This window comes from Myotis myotis, unplaced genomic scaffold, assembly GCF_014108235.1.
Source record: "Myotis myotis isolate mMyoMyo1 unplaced genomic scaffold, mMyoMyo1.p scaffold_m19_p_1, whole genome shotgun sequence".
NCBI classification, from domain to species: domain Eukaryota; kingdom Metazoa; phylum Chordata; class Mammalia; order Chiroptera; family Vespertilionidae; genus Myotis; species Myotis myotis.
Genome location: NW_023416313.1, coordinates 181,623,731 through 181,645,481, shown reverse-complemented (window position 1 = coordinate 181,645,481; position 21,751 = coordinate 181,623,731). Strand labels below are relative to the sequence as shown.

Below are 21,751 nucleotides of genomic sequence, written 5' to 3'. Positions count from 1 at the left end.
ACCAGTTTCGGCTATATCCAGCTTTAAGGTACAATATTTCCACTCAAAAAAAAAAAAATTGTTTTTGTTTCCCTGGTTTTAGAATTAAACTGACCTAGTAAGTTGACTACAGAAAGTAGACAGGAAATTAAAGACTTACACTGCTCAGTAGCATCTGGTAAGTCTTTTATATGATTACTGATAAGTAATCTATATTCCTAATGTATTAAGTCAGCATTTATGTTGTAGGGGAAAAACATAACACATTACAAAGTATTCAGAGAGAACAAAAAGTGAACATACTACCTGATAGAGGAGCCCATCAGCACACTTCACTTGAAATGCACCTGGCTGCAGGTAACCATGACAGTATAGGATATCCTTTCTTCCAGGCTACTGTTTAATATGGATTCAGAAAAATCTGTAACTAGAAAGACAGTGAGATCAGAATTGTTTGCACCCTGCTGACTTTTCTACCATATACACTGCTGAATTTTACAATAATAGAGGGGTAGCCTGAATGATGTGTCTTCTACTTTAAGAGAATTTGTTAGACTAAAAGCAGCAAGAACAATTCCTTTAAGTAGTAAACACTCTTGGTGCATTGAAAACATGACTAAACAAATTAAAATATAAAGCAGATTTTTAAAAAAATTACGTATTTTTTATGTTTGTGCCTCATCCACTACAGTTAAATAATTTTTTCCAATCTTAAATATGTATCTCAGAAAAAATATTCTACCTAGGATTTGTAGTTTTAGGGTTACACATACCTGTTTTTTCCTCCTGAAGTCTGTTGTATTTCAAAATAAATGGTACAATTAACATTTAGATGAGATTGTGTGCACTTTCTTGAGGGTCAACATTTTGGTTCCATATTCTCACCATTACCAACAATAATTTCCTGAACACCCTCTGGGTGAGCAACAGTCTACTGGACACTGTCTTGTCCCCCATTAACTCCAAATCATTATTCTCTCTTCCCATGGCAGATAAAGGTACATTTTTCTCTCTTAAGTCTTCCTGCTTTTGATATCAACTGTTCTACTCCAGAGTATACCACTAGATATCTTGAAAAACTAGTATTCAACCAAAGTGTTTAGTCCAATGAAATAGAAAGTCTAACTTCTTAATACATATGACCTTTAGAAAAAAAAATCATTACTGGGCTTTAATATTTACAATCAGTGCTTTTTTTGAATATAAATGAGGTCCTTCAATAGTGGGTCTTGTTTTGGGCCAAAGGTCACTGAAAAATTTCTACACAAACACATCAAGAATATATGATGGGTAGAAGAGGTTATATTATCCAAGCCAAAATGAAGTTTGCATGTATTTCTAAGCACACAATTTCATTTATTTACATACAATGTCATTTAGATTTTATTTTCATAGGACTCATTACACCAATGCATTAACAAATTGTTTTAACTCTAACATTAAAAATCACTTTCACTCTTTTTTTCAAACGAACGCATCAAAAAGACTGAAAGATATGTTCAGTATCCTTCACTTATTCAGCATCATTGGAAAAAGGTGTTTAATGTTGCATGAATTTCCTCATGACAGAGGTCATTTAATCATTATGTAGTAAAATTTTAAAACGGCATTTTCAAAAATACATCACATATGTTCATGTGTTTAAAACTTACTTTTTAATCATAAAAGTAATATATATCTTAAAACACACACACACACACACACACACACACACACACACACACACCAGAAACAACATAGTAAATAAAATAAAATGTTTAAATTGGTGGTTCTCAACCTTAAGTTGCACAAGGGAATTACCTGGAGAACTTTAAATATTACTGATTTCCAGGCTCTTCTTCCAGAGATTCTAATTTACTTGGTCTGGGTATAAGAACTTTAAACTTTAAAAATTCCCCAGATGATTCTAACATTCAGCCAAAGATGAGAATCACTCCTGCCCTCACCTTGCTACACCTCAGGAATTTGGGTGTATCCTTCCAGACCTTCGTCTATGCCCATCTTTATGTTTTCTCCAGTATTTTGCTACTGTAAACATTATGTACTGCAATCAATAATCTTGTTCATAGGTCTTTTTGCACATCTGGTTATATGTGTGGAATAAGTTCCTATTAAAGAAACTGCTTGATCAAAAAAATGTATTCTTAAATAAATAGGGAGAAACTAAGATGGCGGCATAGATAAACACCGGGAAATTGCTGCTTCCCACAACAATCGATAAATGCATCAAAAACACAAGGTGGACATCATCCAGAACTACAGGAGGGCTGGCTGAGTGTAAATTCTACAACTAGAAGGAAAGAAAAGCACACTGCGAGCGGGAGGAGCTGCGGAGGTGGAGTGCAGAGGTACGGGGGCTCGCGCGCGGAAAGGGTCTGGCACCTGAGGACGCGGCTGTCTTTTTGAATCCGGAGGGAGACACAAGCTCCCGACGGCTCTGAAATCCGGTTCTGGGAAGTCTCTGGGGACCCAGGACTCATACGGGGAGATACTGGACTGTCTGGCAGCGGGCGAGCTTGAGAGCGGCTTTCCCTCAGAGGTGCTTGCAGCCATTGCCGGGACACTGGGACTCGCGACTCCTTAGGGCAGGGCTGAGGCTCCGCCATAGCTGCTTTCTCCGCCCTTTGATTTCTTGAGACCCCGCCCCGCCCAGGCTGCAGCAGAGGCTTTTGCATATGAATGCCCCGGCCATTTGCAACCTGTAATTACCTAACCGCAGCCGGGCCAGATAGACCCAGAGCTTCCAAGAGAAGGCCCAAGGCCCCACAGCGGCTTGCATTCCTACACAGCTGAGCATCATCAGGGCACTTCCAAACTCCAAAAAAAAGGAAGGGGAATCTGCAGTTCTCTTCGTAGTTCCTGCTGTGTAACCTCAGGCAGAGGCTAAATTAGCACCTCCTTAGATCCAAGAGCCACTGTACCCAGTGGTCAGAGGGGAACCATCCAGATCACAACTCCTCACATCCATAAGGGACACACTCAGGGTGCAGTCTCAGTGAGCACCAAAGCCCCACTGAAGCAAGTCTTGCCCCAGAAGGGTGTCTCCAGCACAGAAGTTCTCCCACTGCAGACACAGCTGATTCTCGCTGCCAATTGCCCTGGAGGTCAATTCCTCCCAGTGATCCTACAACAACCAAGGCATAGCTACAACAAGACTGTGCACAAAGCCCACGAGGGGGTGCACCAAGAGTGTCCACCTCAGGTAACTGGGGAGGCTGAGCCACTGGGCCCTACAGGACACCTAGCACACAAAGCCACTCTATCAACACAGGGAAGCAGCCAAAATGCGGAGACAAAGAAACAGGTCACAAATGGCAGAAATGGAGGAAAGCAAACGACTGGATATAGAGTTCAAGGCCACGTTTATAAGGTTTTTCAAGAATTTTATGGAAACCGCCGGTAAATTTAATGAGTCCCTCAATAAGTATAGTGAGACCATGGAGGACATGAAAAAGGACCAACTAGAAATTAAGCATACACTGACTGAAATAAAGAATAATATACGGAGATCCAACAGCAGACAAGAGGATCCCAAAAATCAAGTCAAAGATTTGAAATACAAAGAAACAAAAAATACCCAACTGAAAAAGAAAAAAGAAAAGAGATTCCAAAAATATGAAGATAGTGTAAGGAGCCTCTGGGACAACTTCAAGCGTACCAACATCAGAATTATAGGTGTACCAGAAGAAGAGAGAGGGCAAGATATTGAAAACCTATTTGAAGAAATAATGACAGAAAACTTCCCCCACCTGGTGAAAGAAATAGACTTCCAAGTCCAGGAAGCGCAGAGAACCCCAAACAAAAGGAATCCAAAGAGGACCACACCAAGACACATCATAATTAAAATGCCAAGAGCAAAAGACAAAGAGAGAATCTTAAAAGCAGCAAGAGAAAGACAGTCAGTTACCTACAAGGGAGTACCCATACGACTGTCAGCTGATTTCTCAACAGAAACCATGCAGGCCAGAAGGGAGTGGCAAGAAATATTCAAAGTGATGAATAGCATGAACCTGCAACCAAGATTACTTTATCCAGCAAAGCTATCATTCAGAATAGAAGGTCAGAGAAAGAGCTTCACGGATAAGAAAAAGCTAAAGGAGTTCATCACCACCAAACCAGCATTATATGAAATGCTGAAAGGTATTCTTTAAGAAGAGGAAGAAGAAAAAGGAACTCTTACCATTTGCCACAGCATGGATGGAACTGGAGAGCAGATAAATACCACATGATCTCACTCATTTGTGGAATATAATGAACAACATAAACTGATGAACAAGGACTGATCCAGAGACGGAGAGGCATTGATTGGACTGTCGGGCTTTGGAGGGAGGGTAGGGGAGGGTGGGGGTAAGGGGGAAAGATCAACCAAAGGACTTACATGCAGGCATATAGGCCTAACCAATGGACACGGACAACGGGGGCGGGGGGGGGGGGGCGGGGGGGGTGAGGGCATGAGCGGGGGGTGGGGGTAGAGGGTAACGTGGGGACAAGGACACATATGTAATATCTTAATCAATAAAAATATATTTAAAAACAAAAAAACAAACAAACAAACAAAAATGTATTCTTGTAAAATTTTGGTGGATATTGCCCTCCAAAGAAGCTGTACAACTTTACACTCCACACAGCAATGTGTGAAGATGACTGACTGCCTGTTCCCCCATGTCCTTGCCAGCACTGACACCTAACTTTTTGATCTTTGCTAAACTGATTAGTGAAGGTAGGTAACATGACATATAACATAAATTTGCATTTCTCTGATTATACAGAGTTGAGCACCTTTTACTTATTTATTTTTAAATATTTTTATTGATTTCAGACAGGAAGGGAAAAGGAGAAAGAGATAGAAACATCAGTGATGAGAATCATGGATTGGCTGCCTCCTGCACATCCCACACTGGGGATCAAGCCTGCAACCTGGGCATGTGCCCTGACCGGGAATCAAACCGTGACCTCCTGGTTCATAGGTCGATGCTCAACCACTGAGCCATGCTGGCTAGGCTGAGCACCTTTTATTTTTACTTTTTTTTGTTGTTAATACTCACCCAAGGATATTTTCCACTATTTTTTTTTAGATAAAGTGAAAGGGAGGGGGAGAGACAGAGAGAGAGAGAGAAACATCTACATGAGAGAGACACATCGATTGGTTGCCTCCCACATGTACCCCAACCAGGGTGGGAATTGAGCTTAAAATTGAGGTACATGCCCTTGACCACAATCGAACCTGTGTCCCTTCAGTCCAAGGGCCGACACACTGTTCACTGAGCCAAACTGGGTAGGGCAGCACTTTCTATTTTTAAAAAAATATTTTTATTGATTTCAGAGCAAAAAGGAGGAGAGATAGAAACATCAATGATGAAAGTGAATCATTGGTCAGCTGCCTCCTGCACGCCCCCTACTGGGGATCAAGCCTGAACCCTGAGCATGTGCCCTGACTGGGAATTGAACCTCCTAGTTCATAGGTAGACACTCAACCACTGAGCAACACCGGCCAGGCATCACCTTTTATTTTTTAAATGACATTTGAATTTCTTTCTGTTGAACTGTCCATATTACTTGATTATTTTACTAGGGAATGTAGCCCCTTTTCTGAACTTGAGCTACAAATTTCTTTTCCTAATTTGTCATTTGTCTGTTGTTTTGCCTCCAGTATTTTTTGCCATGCAGAAATTATTTTATTTTTAATATAGTTTATTTTCAATCGTTTATATAGATTCCATGTTTTCTATCACACTTAGAAAAGACAGCATGATTCTAACTGATGATTTTCAAGAAAATTCTTTCTGTTTCTTTAGGATTTATACAGTTCAGCCATATAAATAGAGATATTTCCATTCTAGTTGAGAGAAGTTTCCATTATGCTTCAATTAAAATATATTTTGGGGAGAAGGATAAACATTTTCTGGAAATAATTTTGCAAGGTATTAATCACTTAAATAGGACTATTTGTATTCCCAGCCGTAGTTACCTATAGGCTTTTGAAATCTTGGATTTTTTTCTTACAACCACTAGATCTGATTTTGGATAATACTTGCAATATTTGAATTCAGTCATTTAAGACAGATACAAGTAGAAGACTACAGCACCACACAATCCACATGTGTGAAGATGACAGTTTTATATGTGTTTAACAAAGGAGGCAGACTTTATAGGCCAGCTAATTATACCAGGGGCTAAAGAACATTCTTTGATAGAATACTAGAAACCTCAACCCTTATTCCAGACACAGAAGACATTTGGGCAGAAATATCACTATTTTAAACAGTGCACAGAAGTGTGAAGTATGGCATTTCAATCTTTTAACTTATTTTTATTCCTACTACTTGATCTCACTTAATAAAAGCTCCTTTATCCAGGTTAACAAAAAAAAGCACTCTTTCATGATTCCTTTTTTCAGAATAAATATGTTTACATGTAGAGTTTAGGAAAATCATTTAAATGGGCACAAGAACCCAGCAGGTGTGGCTTAGTGGTTGAGCACTGACTCATGTACCAGGAGGTCATGGTTCGATTCCTGGGGTTGCTGGCTTGATCCCCAGTAGGGGACATACAGGAGGCAGCCAATCAATGATTCTCTCTCATCGATGTTTCTATCTCTCTCCCCCATCTTTCTTCTTCTCTCTGAAATCAATAAAAACATTTTAAAAATATTAAAATTGAGAAGACCTATAATAATAATCTCTACCAGTAAAATTTTATTTTCATTTTCAATTTCTCTAAATAGATTACAAACCATATTTACCAGATTTGTGGCAATTCAGATGGTCTACAGGTAGACTGTCACTCAGTTGCCAAACTGTTTTCACCTTTTTTTGACCACTATTTATTTCCACTCTCCATTTCTGTGGCTTCTCCCTAAGGAAATAAAAAACATCCAAGGGAAAAAGTAGTTATTTCCTTTCTTTCTTCCTTCTACAGTCATTTGTGAAATCCTTATGTGATAAGCACTAAGGAAGAAGAGACAAACAAGTCAGAATTCTAAATTTCAGATTTTAGAGGATGCTGAAGTTGGGGGTTCACTTCTAAAAGGCATTTAGAAACATGGGTCTGAAACTCAGGAGAAGCTGGAGATATGGGTTGTGAATTATTAGCCCAGAGGAATTGAAACCTTGAGTATGAATGTAATTACCCAGGGAAGAGAGAAAGTAAAAACAAAATAAGTCAGAGAATATAGAGTTCTGGTGAAAACTCACATATAAAAAGCAGACAGAGGAGGGAGAAATTGATAGGGAACTATTCTCAGTCTAAGAGGTGGACCAGAGAGTTAGAATTAAAATTAAGACAGAACCTAATGTCACAGAAACAGAGGAAGGGAAAGGTTCGAGAAAGCAATTGTGTTAAACGCCAAACTGCCTTGTGCTTACTGAAGGAGAAAGAATTGGTGGGCCAGCTAATTGCACAAGGAGCTAAAAAACATTGTCACATTGGAAAGTGTCCACTGAATATGGTAATTATAAAGACAATAATAAGCCCTGGCTGGGTAGCTCAGTTGGTTAGAGCACTGCCCTGATATACCAAGGTTGCAGGTTTGATCCCCGGTCAGGGCACATACAAGAATCAACAAATACGCATAAATAGGTAGAAAAACAAATTGATGTTTCTCTCTCTCCTTCACTCTCTCTCTCTCCCTTCCTCTATCTCCTCCTAAAACCTAAATAAAATAAAATAAATCTTAAAAAAAATAAAATAAATAAAATAAAATAAATCTTAAAAGAAAAAAGGCCACTGATGGCCCCTGCCAGAGCAGTTTCATGGGAGTGCTGGGGTTTCCATCAGAGGGAACTAAATAGAGGGAGGGTATAAATGAGAGTGACTTTAGTACAAGAGAAAGTTAAGTGTATTATATGCTAAGGGGAGACCATCATTTGAGGCAAACTCAAGTGTTCACAGGGATGGCTAATGTGTCTTCTTAGCCTCACAGTTCTCTACCTCCTCAATCCATACTCTTCTCTCACTCCCACTGCCATACCTTTGACTTTATCATTACCCTGATCACTCTTTTTCCACTGTCATTTCCTTTCTGGTTATACTTTCTACCCTGTTCAGCAAAGAAATCACAAATTGAGAGAAAAATGAAAGACTAGAGGCTCAATGGCTGAAAGAGAGTAGACAAAAGGTCTGGGAGAAGGCAGGGCAGAGGGGGAACTATCAGACTATGAGCAGAGAGGGGGTAAGATGATGAAGGTTTCAGAGGAGAAGCAGCTCTGGGTCCTGGGGAACAGACACCAAAACTGCCTGGAATCATGACTGGACTTAAAGTACAATTTAATTATTAAATTGCTTACCTTTGATACAAATTTTTTACAGCAGTTGGTCTGACTGGCAGCTGAAAAATGTGTTGCTCATCAAGAAGATTTTGTTTATAATATTTTATGCAGGATCTATAAAAGTAAAAAGAGACCCTATTTTGGAAAAAAATGCCACGTGGAGATAAAGGCTTTCTGGTAGTCTAAAATGCATAAGGGAACCATTTTATTGAATGCTACTAACCATAACGTCAACAACAGAATAATTTCAGGGACACAAAAGTAAAAAACAAACATACAATACCTCTACTCCCAACAAAACACTGGTTATTTCTCTTTTTTCTTTTTCGATGGAAATATCATTTGCTTTTAAAAAATTAGTAGTAGACATATTTCTCGTAAATATAAAATACATTTAAATTGAGCCCAAATAAGGCTTAAGTGGCGGGGGGGTGGGGGTGGGAGCAAGAAAAAAACAAAGAGGCAAAAGAGAAAGATACAACCTCCATGGTTTTCAGAGTCTGGGGAATTAAAGAATTAACTTATTTATATACTTATCTTTAATGGAGAAAAAAACAATAACAATTTCTTAGTACTTTTCCCTTCACAACTGAGGCAAATTCTAATTTTGGAAAAGGGAGAGGTACATTTCCTTTCAAAAGGAAAAAAAACACCTCAATTCTGCCACTGGATGGTTCACTTACTTCTGGTTTGAGACTCCAATACACACAAGACACCAGCAATCCATGTATGAGAATTATTTCGAACTAATTTTAGTCAAACTGATGGACAGAAATCTCTAAATTACAGTTATGCTGTTGACAGAGGTCTGGTAATATTTAATTCCATTTAGTTACCATATAAATGGCTAGCAACTAGTTTGGCCCAAATGTATAAAAATGTAAAAAAAAGACAAGGAACTAATATTTATTAAGCACCTATTAAGTGACAGGTACTGTATATACATTATATCACTTAATCCTGACAACAAACACATGAGGTTATTAGATCCTTTTATAGATGAGAAAATAAGATGCAGTGAAAGGAAACTTCCTCTGGAAATTAGGAAGTGCTAGAGCCGAGTGTTAAACGTATTCCTTCTGAACTCAAAGACTTTTCTTCCTATGACAGTGACTTAGAACCATTCTGCTACCGTGAAGACAGGATGTGCAGATTCTATCCTAACCAATAATAAAAAGGCACATATTTTGGCTGCAACTATTTCAGAAGAGAATGTTATGTTAGTAAAAACAACAGAGAAATACTTACTGTGTTAAAGAAAAGAGAAGCTCATGTTGAGGTTTAATGAAAAGCTTGCAACTGACTATTATTTCTAGAATATGGTGGAGTTTTTGAACACGACAAACTTGCTCTTGTATATCTACTGATGGAGAAACGAAATATTCCTAGAATGAAAAAAAAAGTATAAGCAAAACAGGGAGTTAGTTAAGGGAAATCTTTAGAAAGAATATGGGTATGCCTGCTAAACCTAAGTCTAGATCAGGGGTGGGCAAACTTTTTGACTCGAGGGCCACAATGGGTTCTTAAACTGGACCGGAGGGCCGGAAAAAAAGCATGGATGGAGTGTTTGTGTGAACTAATATAAATTCAAAGTAAACATCATTACATAAAAGGGTACGGTCTTTTTTTTCAATAGTTTTATTCATTTCAAACAGGCCGGATCCGGCCTGCGGGCCGTAGTTTGCCCACGGCTGGTCTAGATGCTTAATTCATAGGTGGGAAAAAAGACAGGAGGCAGCTAGATAGAATATACCACCTTTCAATAGTATTTCTCTAATTAATCTGTAAGTAAAGTCTTCACTGAGGATGTTCTCAGCAAACCATCCTACATATTCTCTGGTGAAGGCAAATCACAGAACTCCTTCACTCAAGGAGGCCCAAGAGGGTGGCTACTCTACCGACTAACCTCTCCAGATGGACTAAATGGCAAATCCAGATAATTCTTAACTTCAATACTCTTGCTATGTTGATGGAAGTGTCCACCTCTAAAATAGGTAGTAAACCTGAAATACCAAGAAATTAAGCAAGTGTATGGGTAAGATTCCACTCACATATATCACTGGTAAATTGGTACAACCCTTTAGAAATTTGGCAATGTATGCCAAGCATCATAAAATGCTCAGGCTAATATTATTTCTGAGAACCCATCCTAAGGAAATAGCCCTTGGCAAATATGGTAGGTGGAATTCTACAATGGTTCCCAAGGTTCTCACCCCTCGGAGTACACATCTTGTATAATCCCTTACCCTTGAGTGAGCCAGGACCTCTGAATATGATGGAATGTCACTCCTGTGAATAGGTTCCTAACTGATGGACATTTAATCAATCAAGAGACAGATCACAGTCATTACTACGGCCTAATCAGGTGAGCCCTTTAAAAGGTGAAGATGCATTAGTGATATCTCCCACAGGCTCTGAAGAAACAAACTGCCTGTCATGTTTGGAGAGGGTCACATGGCAAGGACCCACAAACAACCTTTGGGACCTAAGACTGATCCTGAGCTAACAGTTAGCAAGAAAATGGGACCTTTGTCATAAGTCACAAGGAAAAGAATTCTATCAACAACAAATGAAGGAACTTGAAAGTAGATCTCGCCCTTAAGCCTCTGAAAATGCAGCTGACACCTTGATTTCAGCCTTGTGAAGACCGGAGCAGAGAAGACTCAGCTAAAATGTGCCCAACTCCCAACCCTTGGAAACTATAAGATAAATTTGTGTTCATTTAAGCGTTTAAGTTTGTGGTAATTTGTTATGCAGAATAGAGAACTAACATAGTAAGGGAAAACATCAGTTATTTGGAATAGGAGATGGCTTGTTTAAAAAGACAGTTACTGAGCCCTGGACTTACCCAGTTACTGGGGCCTAGAAATTAGCATTTTAACAATCCTTCTAGGAGATTTTCAAGTTTAAGGACTATTATGTCAAAAGTTTGGAGTCAAAACCATATTTTTAAAAAACAGGCATATGAAATGACTAGAGGGGAATTCATAAAAATTAGAGTAATAATATTTGGGTGGTGAGATTAAGGGTGTATTTGTCCTATAAGTATTCTAACTTTTAATAGTGTTATTACTTTTCTAAGTTTAAAAAAATTTATCAAACCATTCCCATCTGGGCCCCCCATTAACGTATATACATATGTATATACATACATACACACACACACACACACACACACACACACGTATGTTTCCACTAAAAAGATATATAAAATGTTTAAAATTTGAAAAGCAAAAATTAAATCTCTAAAGAATCCAGTTGAATCTTACTTTGCACAACAGACCAGCTAGAGTTTTTTATCTTGTATTTTTCTGAGACAAATGACAAATGAGCTGGTACTATAGATTCATTTCTAAGCCCCACTGGTGTGGTTCGATGGTTGACTGTTGACCTAGGAACTAGGAGGTCATAGTTTGATTCCCGGTCAGGGCTCATGCCAGGGGTTATAGCTCGATCCCCAGTAGGGAGTGTGTGGGAGGCAGTTGATCAATGATTCTCTCTCATCATTGATGTTTCTCTCTCTCTCTCTCTCTCTCTCTCTTCCTCTCTCTGAAGTCAATAAAAACATATTTAAAAAGATCTTCCATCGAATGTCAAGGGTCAGTACAGATGCTGTTTAATTTCCTAAACTTCCTAAATAAAGACACTAGAAAAATACAGAAGTTTGTAATCATGACCCTGAAGCCCAGAAGTCTCTTTTGAATCAATATATTAAAGAATATTGTAAATTTTTTGGAATTTGTGTGTAATAGAAATGAGTCGAGAATATAAAGCAAAAATTCCTTTATAGGGCCTATAAAGAAAGGCATTCCCTAACCATTTTACTTGTATATGTTTTTTAAAATATGTTTTTATTGATTTTAGAGAGAGAAGAAGGGAGAAGGATAGAGAGATAGAAACATCAATGAGAGAGAAACATTGATTGGCTGCCTTCTGCATGTCCCCTTACTGTGGATCAGGCCTGCACCCCAAGCATGTGCCCTGACCAGGAATTAAACTGGTGACCTCTTGGTTTGTGGGTCGATCTTGAACCACTGAGCAACACCGGCCGGGCCCTTACCAATTTAGATAAATGGGAGTTGTGAGAGTACACTGGCTTCAGCAGGATACAACTGTATGTCAGTAAGATAAATTTAAAGAAATGATAAATGATACTAAAAGGGCTACTTTTTTGTCTGTCTAGTTACTAGACAGTAGTAATTAAGGGCATTGACTGTCTCATTTATCTGTTTCCTAGGACTTAGGATAGAGGGACACAGATTAGGCACTTGATAATTATATATAGAGTGAATAAATAAAAGAAAAACCACATTTTGATTAAAAAAATAAACTCACCAAATGATTCAAAGATGCAAGTTCTTGACCTATTATGAAAAAAACATACATGCAAATAAGATTTAGGTATTATCTGTTGCATGTTAAAGAACCTAAGTAAAAATTTTCATAGTTAATATATAAAAGAGAAGCTCAAGCTAAATAGTTTCTCAAAAATAGTCAAATTTTCTGGCACATTACACCATAAAGACATACTATTACTTATTCTAAGAATGATCGCAGTTTGCCCTAATAAAAACAACGAAGTGTTGGGTATTAAAACAGCATCCCATAAAATCGTTTTTATTAATTACATTATACTCATAGAATCTCAAAATGAGTAGAATCTCAACTAAAAACAATCAAGCAAGCATTATAAGTATCTTTAATTTAATACCTTTATCAAGGGAGAAACTAAAGGGCCAGAGAATGAAAGTGTCTGTCTCACAGTGAACCAGGGGCAAAGCCAGAACTACAAATGACTAGGGACAAGTAGAAAGATAAAATCTGAGAATACCTATGGGCTGACAACTGTGGTGTACTTTTTAATTTTTTGAGCTGGGCAGGTACTTACCTATGAAAAAACTGATATAATCTTTCTTTAGTTTGTCCAAACCAATTTCCAAAAGCATCTGAACTGGAAGAGTCCCACTGAGAGAAACTGTGTCCATGGCTCCATGGTAAGACTGATGAATGAGCTTACTTAGCAAACTGTTACTTCCACTATGGAGCTAGAAATCAAGAAAATTTTATAAAGCCATAAATAAATCCAATAAGCAAAAGAGAAGCAAACTACATTAGCTACAAGCTAAAAATTATTAACTTGCATCTTTAATCTCTTGGTACTATAAATTGTTTGAATAAAAGCCCCCAAGTTGCTTTCTAAGGTGCCTTTCCTGCCTCATTTGTTCAAGTCCAAAGCCATTAAAAAGGGCTTAAACTTATTACTCCCAGCTGCAATTCCACCAAAGAGAAGGCAGAGCTGGGCCTTTGAAGCTTTATAACTAGGAATTCTCTTCTCCTGGCTAAGTGCTATTGAGCATCTTTGCCCAAATCAAACATTTTCAACTACACTAAAAATCTACTGTAGCAGAAAACTCTCTCAATGGTCCATGAACATGCCATAAGGAACTCCTTATTGACTACGATATCCAACATACTAACTTGATCACTTGCAAATTAAAAAGAGCTGCAAACTTACAGATCTGACATATGTTCCAAATGTTAAACAATTAATTTTAAACATATCTAAAGTATTTTCTCACTACTATCTTCTTATGATCTCTAATTTTCACCACAATTTTTTGCATTTTCTTTTTGAAAACTACTTTCACTTTGTACTCATTGGACCTGGCAGGGATATACTGGTAAACACTTCACAAAAAAAGTCTCAAGGAAAAAATCCAATGGCCAAGACTACACTGTCTAGAATCACTAATGCCCAATTAATTAGAGTTTGCATGTCTTTGCTCTGGAGTGTACATTTGTTCACACTTATGAGTTTCAAAGCTTTATAGGCATGAATTAGCTGTGACATTATTTAAAACTAGAGACCCGGTGCATGAAAATCTGTGCACTGGTGGGGGGTCCCTCAGCCCAACCTGCCCCCTCTCACAGTCCAGGAGCCCTCAGGGGATGTCCTACTGACAGCTTAGGCCCGCTCCCCATGGTCTGGCCTCCCTCTGCAGGAGGCAACCCAGCTGATCAGGGAGAGGCACCACCCCCATCACCCCACTGCTGCTGCTGCCACTGCTGGGCTGTGGCAGCTGGGAGGTCTGAGCCCTGGGCCTCGCAGCCGCCAGGGCGCACAGCTGCCTGAGCCCTGGGCCTCACGGCTGCCTGAGCCCACAGCTGCCGCAAGCCCCAGGCCCCACAACTGCCTGAGCCCACGGCTGCTGTGAGCCCCAGGCCCCACAACTGCCTGAGCCCACAGCTGCTGTGAGCCCCAGGCCTCACAACTGCCTGAGCCCACGGCTGCTGTGAGTCCCAGGCCTCACAACTGCCTGAGCCCACGGCTGCCGTAAGCCCTGGGCCTCACAACTGCCTGAGCCCACAGCTGCTGCGAGCCCCAGGCCTCACAGCCGCTGTGGCTTTGTCTGGATGGAAGTCTGGAAGATGTCTGCCCTAATTAGCATATTACCCTTTTATTAGTATAGATAATTCCTATTAAATAAGGACTCTTTTTGTTTCTAGCTTTTTATATAATCTCTTCTTGATTGTAAAAGCACAAATTCATTATGGAAAATTCATAAAGTATAGAAATGTATAATGCAGTTAGAAAAACTCACTTGTAACCCTAATACCAAAAGTACTGCTAAAACATTTACTTGCTTCTATGTTTTCGTCTCCAAAATTTACATTCTTTAATACAATAGTGTATATTCTTGTCTTTTTACTGCTCATTATAAGAATTTCTCCATATCTGTCAGCATCATTTTTAGCAACTATTACATGTGCCACATGTGGTTGTATTATTATTTACTTAGTCATTTCATTTATAGTGGAAATTTAGGTTACTTACATTTTTTTCTACCATAAATGAAGCTCTAATGCCTATTCTAATACATAGAATCTTGATACACATTTCTGTATGAGCTTAGGATGGATCTTAACAAAAGAATTATTAATTCAAAGGGCATGACACATTTGCAGGATCGTTATGAAAATTGCTTTTAAGAGTGTTCCAAATTGTACCCTCATTAGTATATGAGAATTATCATTCATAGCAATAGTAACAATGACAATATTGGTAGCTTACAAATACCAAGTACTTACCTATGAGCTAGGTGCTAAGAGCTTTACATGAATTAAATTATTTAATCCTAAAACAACACTATGAGGTAAGTATTATTCCTACTCCTGCTTTATAGATGAGGAAACTGGCACAGAGAAATAAAGGAATCTGCCCAGCTAGTGAGTCACAGGGCTAGAATTCAAGCTCAGGTAGTATGCTCCAGAGCCTATGTCTTTAACCATGATGTTGAGAAAACATTCAACACACACTACTAAACCTACCCATGGCTGTATGTCACCACGTTGTAGACTCTGAATGATCAATGTGAAACACTTCACCAAGTCTTGATATGATATCACACCTTGAAAAACAAGTCAGTCTAACATTATGTTCATGGTATTTCTGCAGATGATGTATGTCATTAATCTTAAGGACACACAAAGAGGAAGACAAGAATCTGTATTTTATGGATGGAGGAAGAGGAAAGAAAAAGGCAAAAGACAATGTATTTCTAAAGAAAGAACTTAAACTGCCACAAAATAACACACTTAGTAAAATATTAAGGAATATCTTTTCCTTTCTCTAATAATTATAATTTCACTAAGGTATATGTTTTGATTCATATAAACACAGCTTAAAAACCATCTACCTGGTAAATCTTAGCAGAAGAAAAGGATATTCTATGAACAGCTTTATATTATTAGTACAATTCTTGAGTAGAATGTGCCGGTGCGTTACTAGAAATGAATTTGTAAAACAGGAACTAAACTTGCACACAAAACTAGTAGAACGTACTGTGTTATTTCCAAAAGACTTAGTTAAAGGTAAGCCTAAGGAGTAACAGGAAGAAGTTTTATTGTACAACCACGATGAACACCTACTACTACTCATTTTGCACCACAGCTGCTCAGCAAAATCCAGGTCGCCCCGTACTGTGAAAAGACACTCGATGGAACGATCAAATGCAGTACTGTCGGGCTTCACTGTCTGAAAAAGAAGTGCCAGAGAATACTCAGTTTAGTTTTTTTTATTTTATTTAATTTTTAATATATTTTTATTGATTTCAGAGAGGATGGGAGGGAGGGAGGGAGGAGAGAGAGAGAGAAGAGAGAGAGCATCTGGCATATTAACATGCTGTCTTATGTTAATATACTAAAGGTATACCATGTTACAGTATATTAACATATTCATTTCTACTTCTCTACAGTTGAGAATTAATAATACATATGTATTGGTTCTATTTAAAACTATTAGCCCTTAAGGCAGTGGTTCTCAACCTTCTGGCCCTTTTAATACAGTTCTTCGTGTTGTGACCCAACCATAAAATTATTTTCGCTGCTACTTCATAACTGTAATGTTGCTACTGTTATGAATCGTAATGTAAATATCTGATATTAGGCGACCCCTGTGAAAGGGTCGTTCAACCCCCAAAGGGGTCGCGACCCACAGGTTGAGAACCGCTGCCTTAAGGAAAACAATGCTGACATTAAAGACCAAAACAAGACTATCTTCAAAAGACTGCCCATGCACTCCTTTTTGTTTTTTATTTTTCTCTTTAATCTTTTTCTCTTTTTTCTTCTTTATCCCCTAATTCTCTTCGCTCGGGGGGTCACCTTTATTTGGGGTTATTAATATCGTGAATGCATTTAGTTTGTTGCCTTGTATGTTGTGCCTTGTTGTGTTGTATTTTGTGCCTTTGAATCAGTGCAGCAGAGAGAGAACTACATAACCAAACACCTTGAGAAGAGAAATCATGGTGAAACAAAGAACCAACCCAAATATGAAAGAAAAGCAGGCATCATCAGAAAAGGAAGTAAACGAAATGGAGGCAATGGAGGCAAGCAACCTGTCAGAGAAAGAATTCCGAGTAATGGCCATAAGGTGGATGAAAAGAATGGAAGACCAATTCAACAATATGTGTAGGAACCAAGAGGAAATGAAGAAGAACCAAGAGGAAATGAAGAGAAACCAAGAAGAAATGAAAAACGGCATCACTGCCATAAAGAACTCAATAGAAAGCATCAACAGTAGACTAGAAGAAGCAGAGGAACGCATCAGCGAGCTAGAAGACAAGGTAGAAAAAAATACCCAAACAGAACAGCTTCTAGAAAAAAAAATTAAAAAGCAGGAGGAGAGCCTAAGAGAACTATGGGACAATGCTAAACGAAACAACATCCGAATAATAGGGGTGCCAGAAGGAGAGGAAACTGAGCAAGGAATAGAAAACCTGTTTGAAAAAATAGTAACAGAAAATTTCCCTGATATAGGGAGGAAAAAACTCACACAAATCCAAGAAGCTCACAGAGTCCCAAACAAAATGAACCCGAAAAGACCGACACCAAGGCACATAATAATTAAATTGGCAAACACCAACGACAAAGCAAGAATCTTAAAAGCAGCCAGAGAGAGACAGAAAGTTACCTACAAAGGATCCCCCATCAGACTAGCGACCGATTTCTCAACAGAAACACATCAGGCAAGAAGGGAATGGAATGAAATATACAAAGTCATGCAAAGGAAGGGTCTGAATCCAAGAATACTATACCCAGCGAGGCTATCAATCAAAATTGAGGGTCAAATCAGGAGCTTCACAGACAAAAACGGTCTACGGGAGTTTATTACAACCAAACCAGCAATGCAAGAAATGCTAAAGGGTCTGCTGTAAATAGAAAAAACAGGAAACAAAGAAGGAACGCAGCGGTAAAGAACAAAAATGGCGACTAACAAGTTTCTATCAATAATAACTTTAAATGTAAATGGATTAAATTCCCCAGTCAAAAGGCATAGGGTAAATGAGTGGATAAGGAAACATGACCCATATATCTGCTGTCTACAGGAAACCCACCTCAGAAAAAAAGACGCACACAGACTGATGGTGAAGGGATGGAAAAAGGTTTTTCAGGCCAATGGAAGTGAAAAAAAAGCCGGGGTAGCAATACTTATATCTGACAAATTAGATCTCAAAGTGAAGGACATAAAAAGAGATCAAGAAGGCCACTTCATAATACTAAAGGGAGCAGTCCAACAAGAAGAAATAACTCTGGTAAATATATATGCACCCAATATAGGAGCACCCAAATACGTAAGAAATCTTCTGGAGAAGATCAAGGGAGAGATTGACAGCAATACAATCATAGTAGGGGATCTTAACACCCCATTATCTCCACTGGACAAATCCTCTAAACAGAAACTCAGCAAAGAAACATCAATCCTAAATGACTCACTAGATCAGATGGAATTAATTGACATCTTCAGAACATTTCACCCCAAAGTCACAGAATATACATTCTCCTCGGGTGCACATTTGTCATCTTCAAAGATAGACCATATATTGGGTCACAGGCAAAGTCTCTTCAAATTCAAGAAAATTGAAATCATATCAAGTATCTTCTCAGACCACAAAGGCATAAAACTGGAAATCAACTACAACAAAAACAATCCAAAAAAATCAAACACATGGAGACTAAATAGCATGCTATTAAACAACGACTGGGTCACCAGTGAGATCAAAGAAGAAATAAAAAACATCATGGCAACAAATGACAATGAAAACACAACAATCCAAAACCTATGGGACACAGCAAAAGCAGTCTTGAGAGGGAAGTTCATAGCTCTACAAGCCTACTGCAAGAAACAAGAAACAATGAGAATAAATGACCTAACTCTACAACTCGAAGAATTAGAAAGAGAGCAACAAAAAAGCCCACTGTAAGCAGAAGGAAGGAAATAACAAAGATCAGAGCGGAGATAAACGACATAGAGACCAAAAAAACAATACAAAAGATCAACAAAACCAAGAGCTGGTTCTTTGAAAGGATAAACAAGATTGATACACCTCTAGCCAGGCTCACCAAGAAACAAAGAGAGAGGACCCAAATAAACAAAATCAGAAATGAAAGAGGAGAAATAACAACAGACCCCATAGAAATACAAAGGATTGTTAGAAAATACTATGAACAACTCTACTCCAACACACTAGACAACCTGGAGGAAATGGACATATTCCTAGATAAATACACCTTCCAAAATTTAACCAGGAAGAATCTAAAAATCTCAATAGGCCAATAACTATGGAGGAAATCGAAGCAGTAATCAAAAAGCTTCCAGCAAACAAAAGCCCGGGGCCAGATGGCTTCACAGGGGAGTTTTACCAAACATTCAAGGAAGACCTAAAACCTATCCTCCTCAGACTATGTCAAAAGATCCAAGAGGAAGGAGCACTTCCCAGCTCATTCTATGAAGCCAACATCACCCTAATCCCAAAACCAGATAAAGACAATACAATGAAAGAGAATTATAGGCCAATATCCCTCATGAACATAGATGCCAAAATCCTCAACAAAATCCTAGCAAATCGGATCCAGCAGTACATCAAAAAGATCATACACCATGACCAAGTAGGATTTATCCCAGGGATGCAAGGATGGTACAATATCTGCAAATCAATAAATGTGATACATCACATAAACAAATTGAGAGAGAAAAACCACATAGTCATATCAATTGATGCGGAAAAAGCATTTGACAAAATCCAACACCCTTTCTTGATAAAAACTCTCAGCAAGATAGGAATTGAGGGATCATACCTCAACATAATAAAAGCCATATATGACAAACCCACAGCGAACATCATAATCAATGGGCAAAAACTAAAACCATTCCCCCTAAAAACAGGAACAAGACAGGGATGCCCCCTCTCACCACTCCTGTTCAACATAGTACTGGAAGTACTAGCCATTGCGATCAGACACGAAGAAGAAATAAAAGGCATCCAGATTGGAAAAGAAGAAGTAAAACTGTCCTTATTTGCAGATGACATGATACTGTACATACAGAACCCTAAAGACTCCATCAAAAAATTATTAGACCTAATAAATGAATTCAGCAATGTAGCAGGATACAAAATTAATGCTAAGAAATCCATGGCATTTCTTTACACCAATAGTGAACTTACAGAAAGTGAAACTACAGAAGCAATCCCATTTACCATTGCACCAAAAAAATTAAAATACCTAGGAATAAACTTAACTAAGGAGGTAAAAGACTTATATGCTGAAAACTACAGGACACTGAAAAAAGAGATAGAGGAAGACATAAACAGATGGAAGAATATACCGTGTTCATGGATTGGTAGAATCAACATCATCAAAATGTCCATACTACCCAAAGCAATTTATAGATTCAATGCAATCCCCATTAAATTACCAACAGCATATTTCACGGATCTAGAACGAACGTTCCAAAAATTCATCTGGAATAAAAAAAGACCCCGAATAGCCGCAGCAATCCTGAGAAAGAACAAAGTAGGTGGGATCTCAATACCAGATATCAAACTGTATTACAAAGCCACTGTTCTTAAAACAGCTTGGTACTGGCACAAGAACAGACATATAGATCAATGGAATAGAATAGAGACCCCAGAAATCAACCCAAACCACTATGCCCAATTAATATTCGACAAAGGAGGCAAGAGCATACAATGGAGTCAAGACAGTCTTTTCAAGAAATGGTGTTGGGAAAATTGGACAGATACATGCAAAAGGATGAAACTAGATCACCAACTCACACCATACACAAAAATAAACTCAAAATGGATAAAAGACTTAAACGTAAGACGGGAAACCATAAAAATACTAGAGGAATCCACAGGCAGCGAAATCGCAAACATATGCCGAAGAAATTTCTTCTCTGATAATGCTCCTAGGGCAATGGAAACTAAAGAGAAAATAAACAAATGGGACTACATCAAAATAAAAAGCTTTTGCACAGCAAAGGAAACCATCAACAAAACAACAAGAAGACCCACTACATGGGAGAACATATTTGCCAATGATACCACCGATAAGGGTTTAATTTCCAACATTTACAGGGATCTCATGAAACTTAACAAAAGGAAGATAAACAATCCAATAAAAAAATGGGCAACGGACCTAGATAGACACTTTTTGAAAGAGGACATACAGAAGGCCGAAAGACATATGAAAACCTGCTCAAAGTCACTACTTATACGAGAGATGCAAATCAAAACGACAATGCGTTATCATCTCACACCTGTCAGAATGGCTATCATCAACAAATCAACAAACAACAAGTGTTGGAGAGGATGTGGAGAAAAAGGAACCCTTCTGCACTGCTGGTGGGAATGCAGACTGGTGCAGCCACTGTGGAGAACAGTATGGAGCTACCTCAGAAGACTAAAAATGGAACTCCCATTTGACCCAGTGATCCCACTACTAGGAATATATCCCAAGAAACCAGAAACGCCAATCAGAAAGGATATATGCACCCCTATGTTCATAGCAGCACAATTCACCATAGCTAAGATTTGGAAACAGCCTAAGTGCCCATCAGCAGATGAGTGGATTAGAAAACTGTGGTACATATACACAATGGAATACTATGCTGCGGTAAAAAAAAAGGAACTCTTGCCTTTTGCAACAGCATGGATGGAACTGGA

General features: G+C 38.5%; 1 protein-coding gene across 2 annotated transcripts in view; it reads right to left on the bottom strand.

Moving 5' to 3' along the window:
- ZWILCH (zwilch kinetochore protein) overlaps positions 1-21,751 on the bottom strand; it is a 44,409-nt gene that overhangs the window by 1,515 nt on the left and 21,143 nt on the right. For both annotated transcript variants that reach the window (XM_036305593.1, XM_036305596.1), the window contains 8 exons: positions 16,176-16,281; positions 15,576-15,655; positions 13,135-13,291; positions 12,582-12,610; positions 9,495-9,631; positions 8,265-8,360; positions 6,722-6,834; positions 286-406 (listed from right to left, as the gene is read on the bottom strand). In XM_036305593.1, the coding sequence (XP_036161486.1) occupies positions 312-406; positions 6,722-6,834; positions 8,265-8,360; positions 9,495-9,631; positions 12,582-12,610; positions 13,135-13,291; positions 15,576-15,655; positions 16,176-16,281 (813 nt within the window). In that variant the 3' untranslated portion in view covers positions 286-311. The remainder of the gene's footprint in view (positions 1-285; positions 407-6,721; positions 6,835-8,264; positions 8,361-9,494; positions 9,632-12,581; positions 12,611-13,134; positions 13,292-15,575; positions 15,656-16,175; positions 16,282-21,751) is intronic.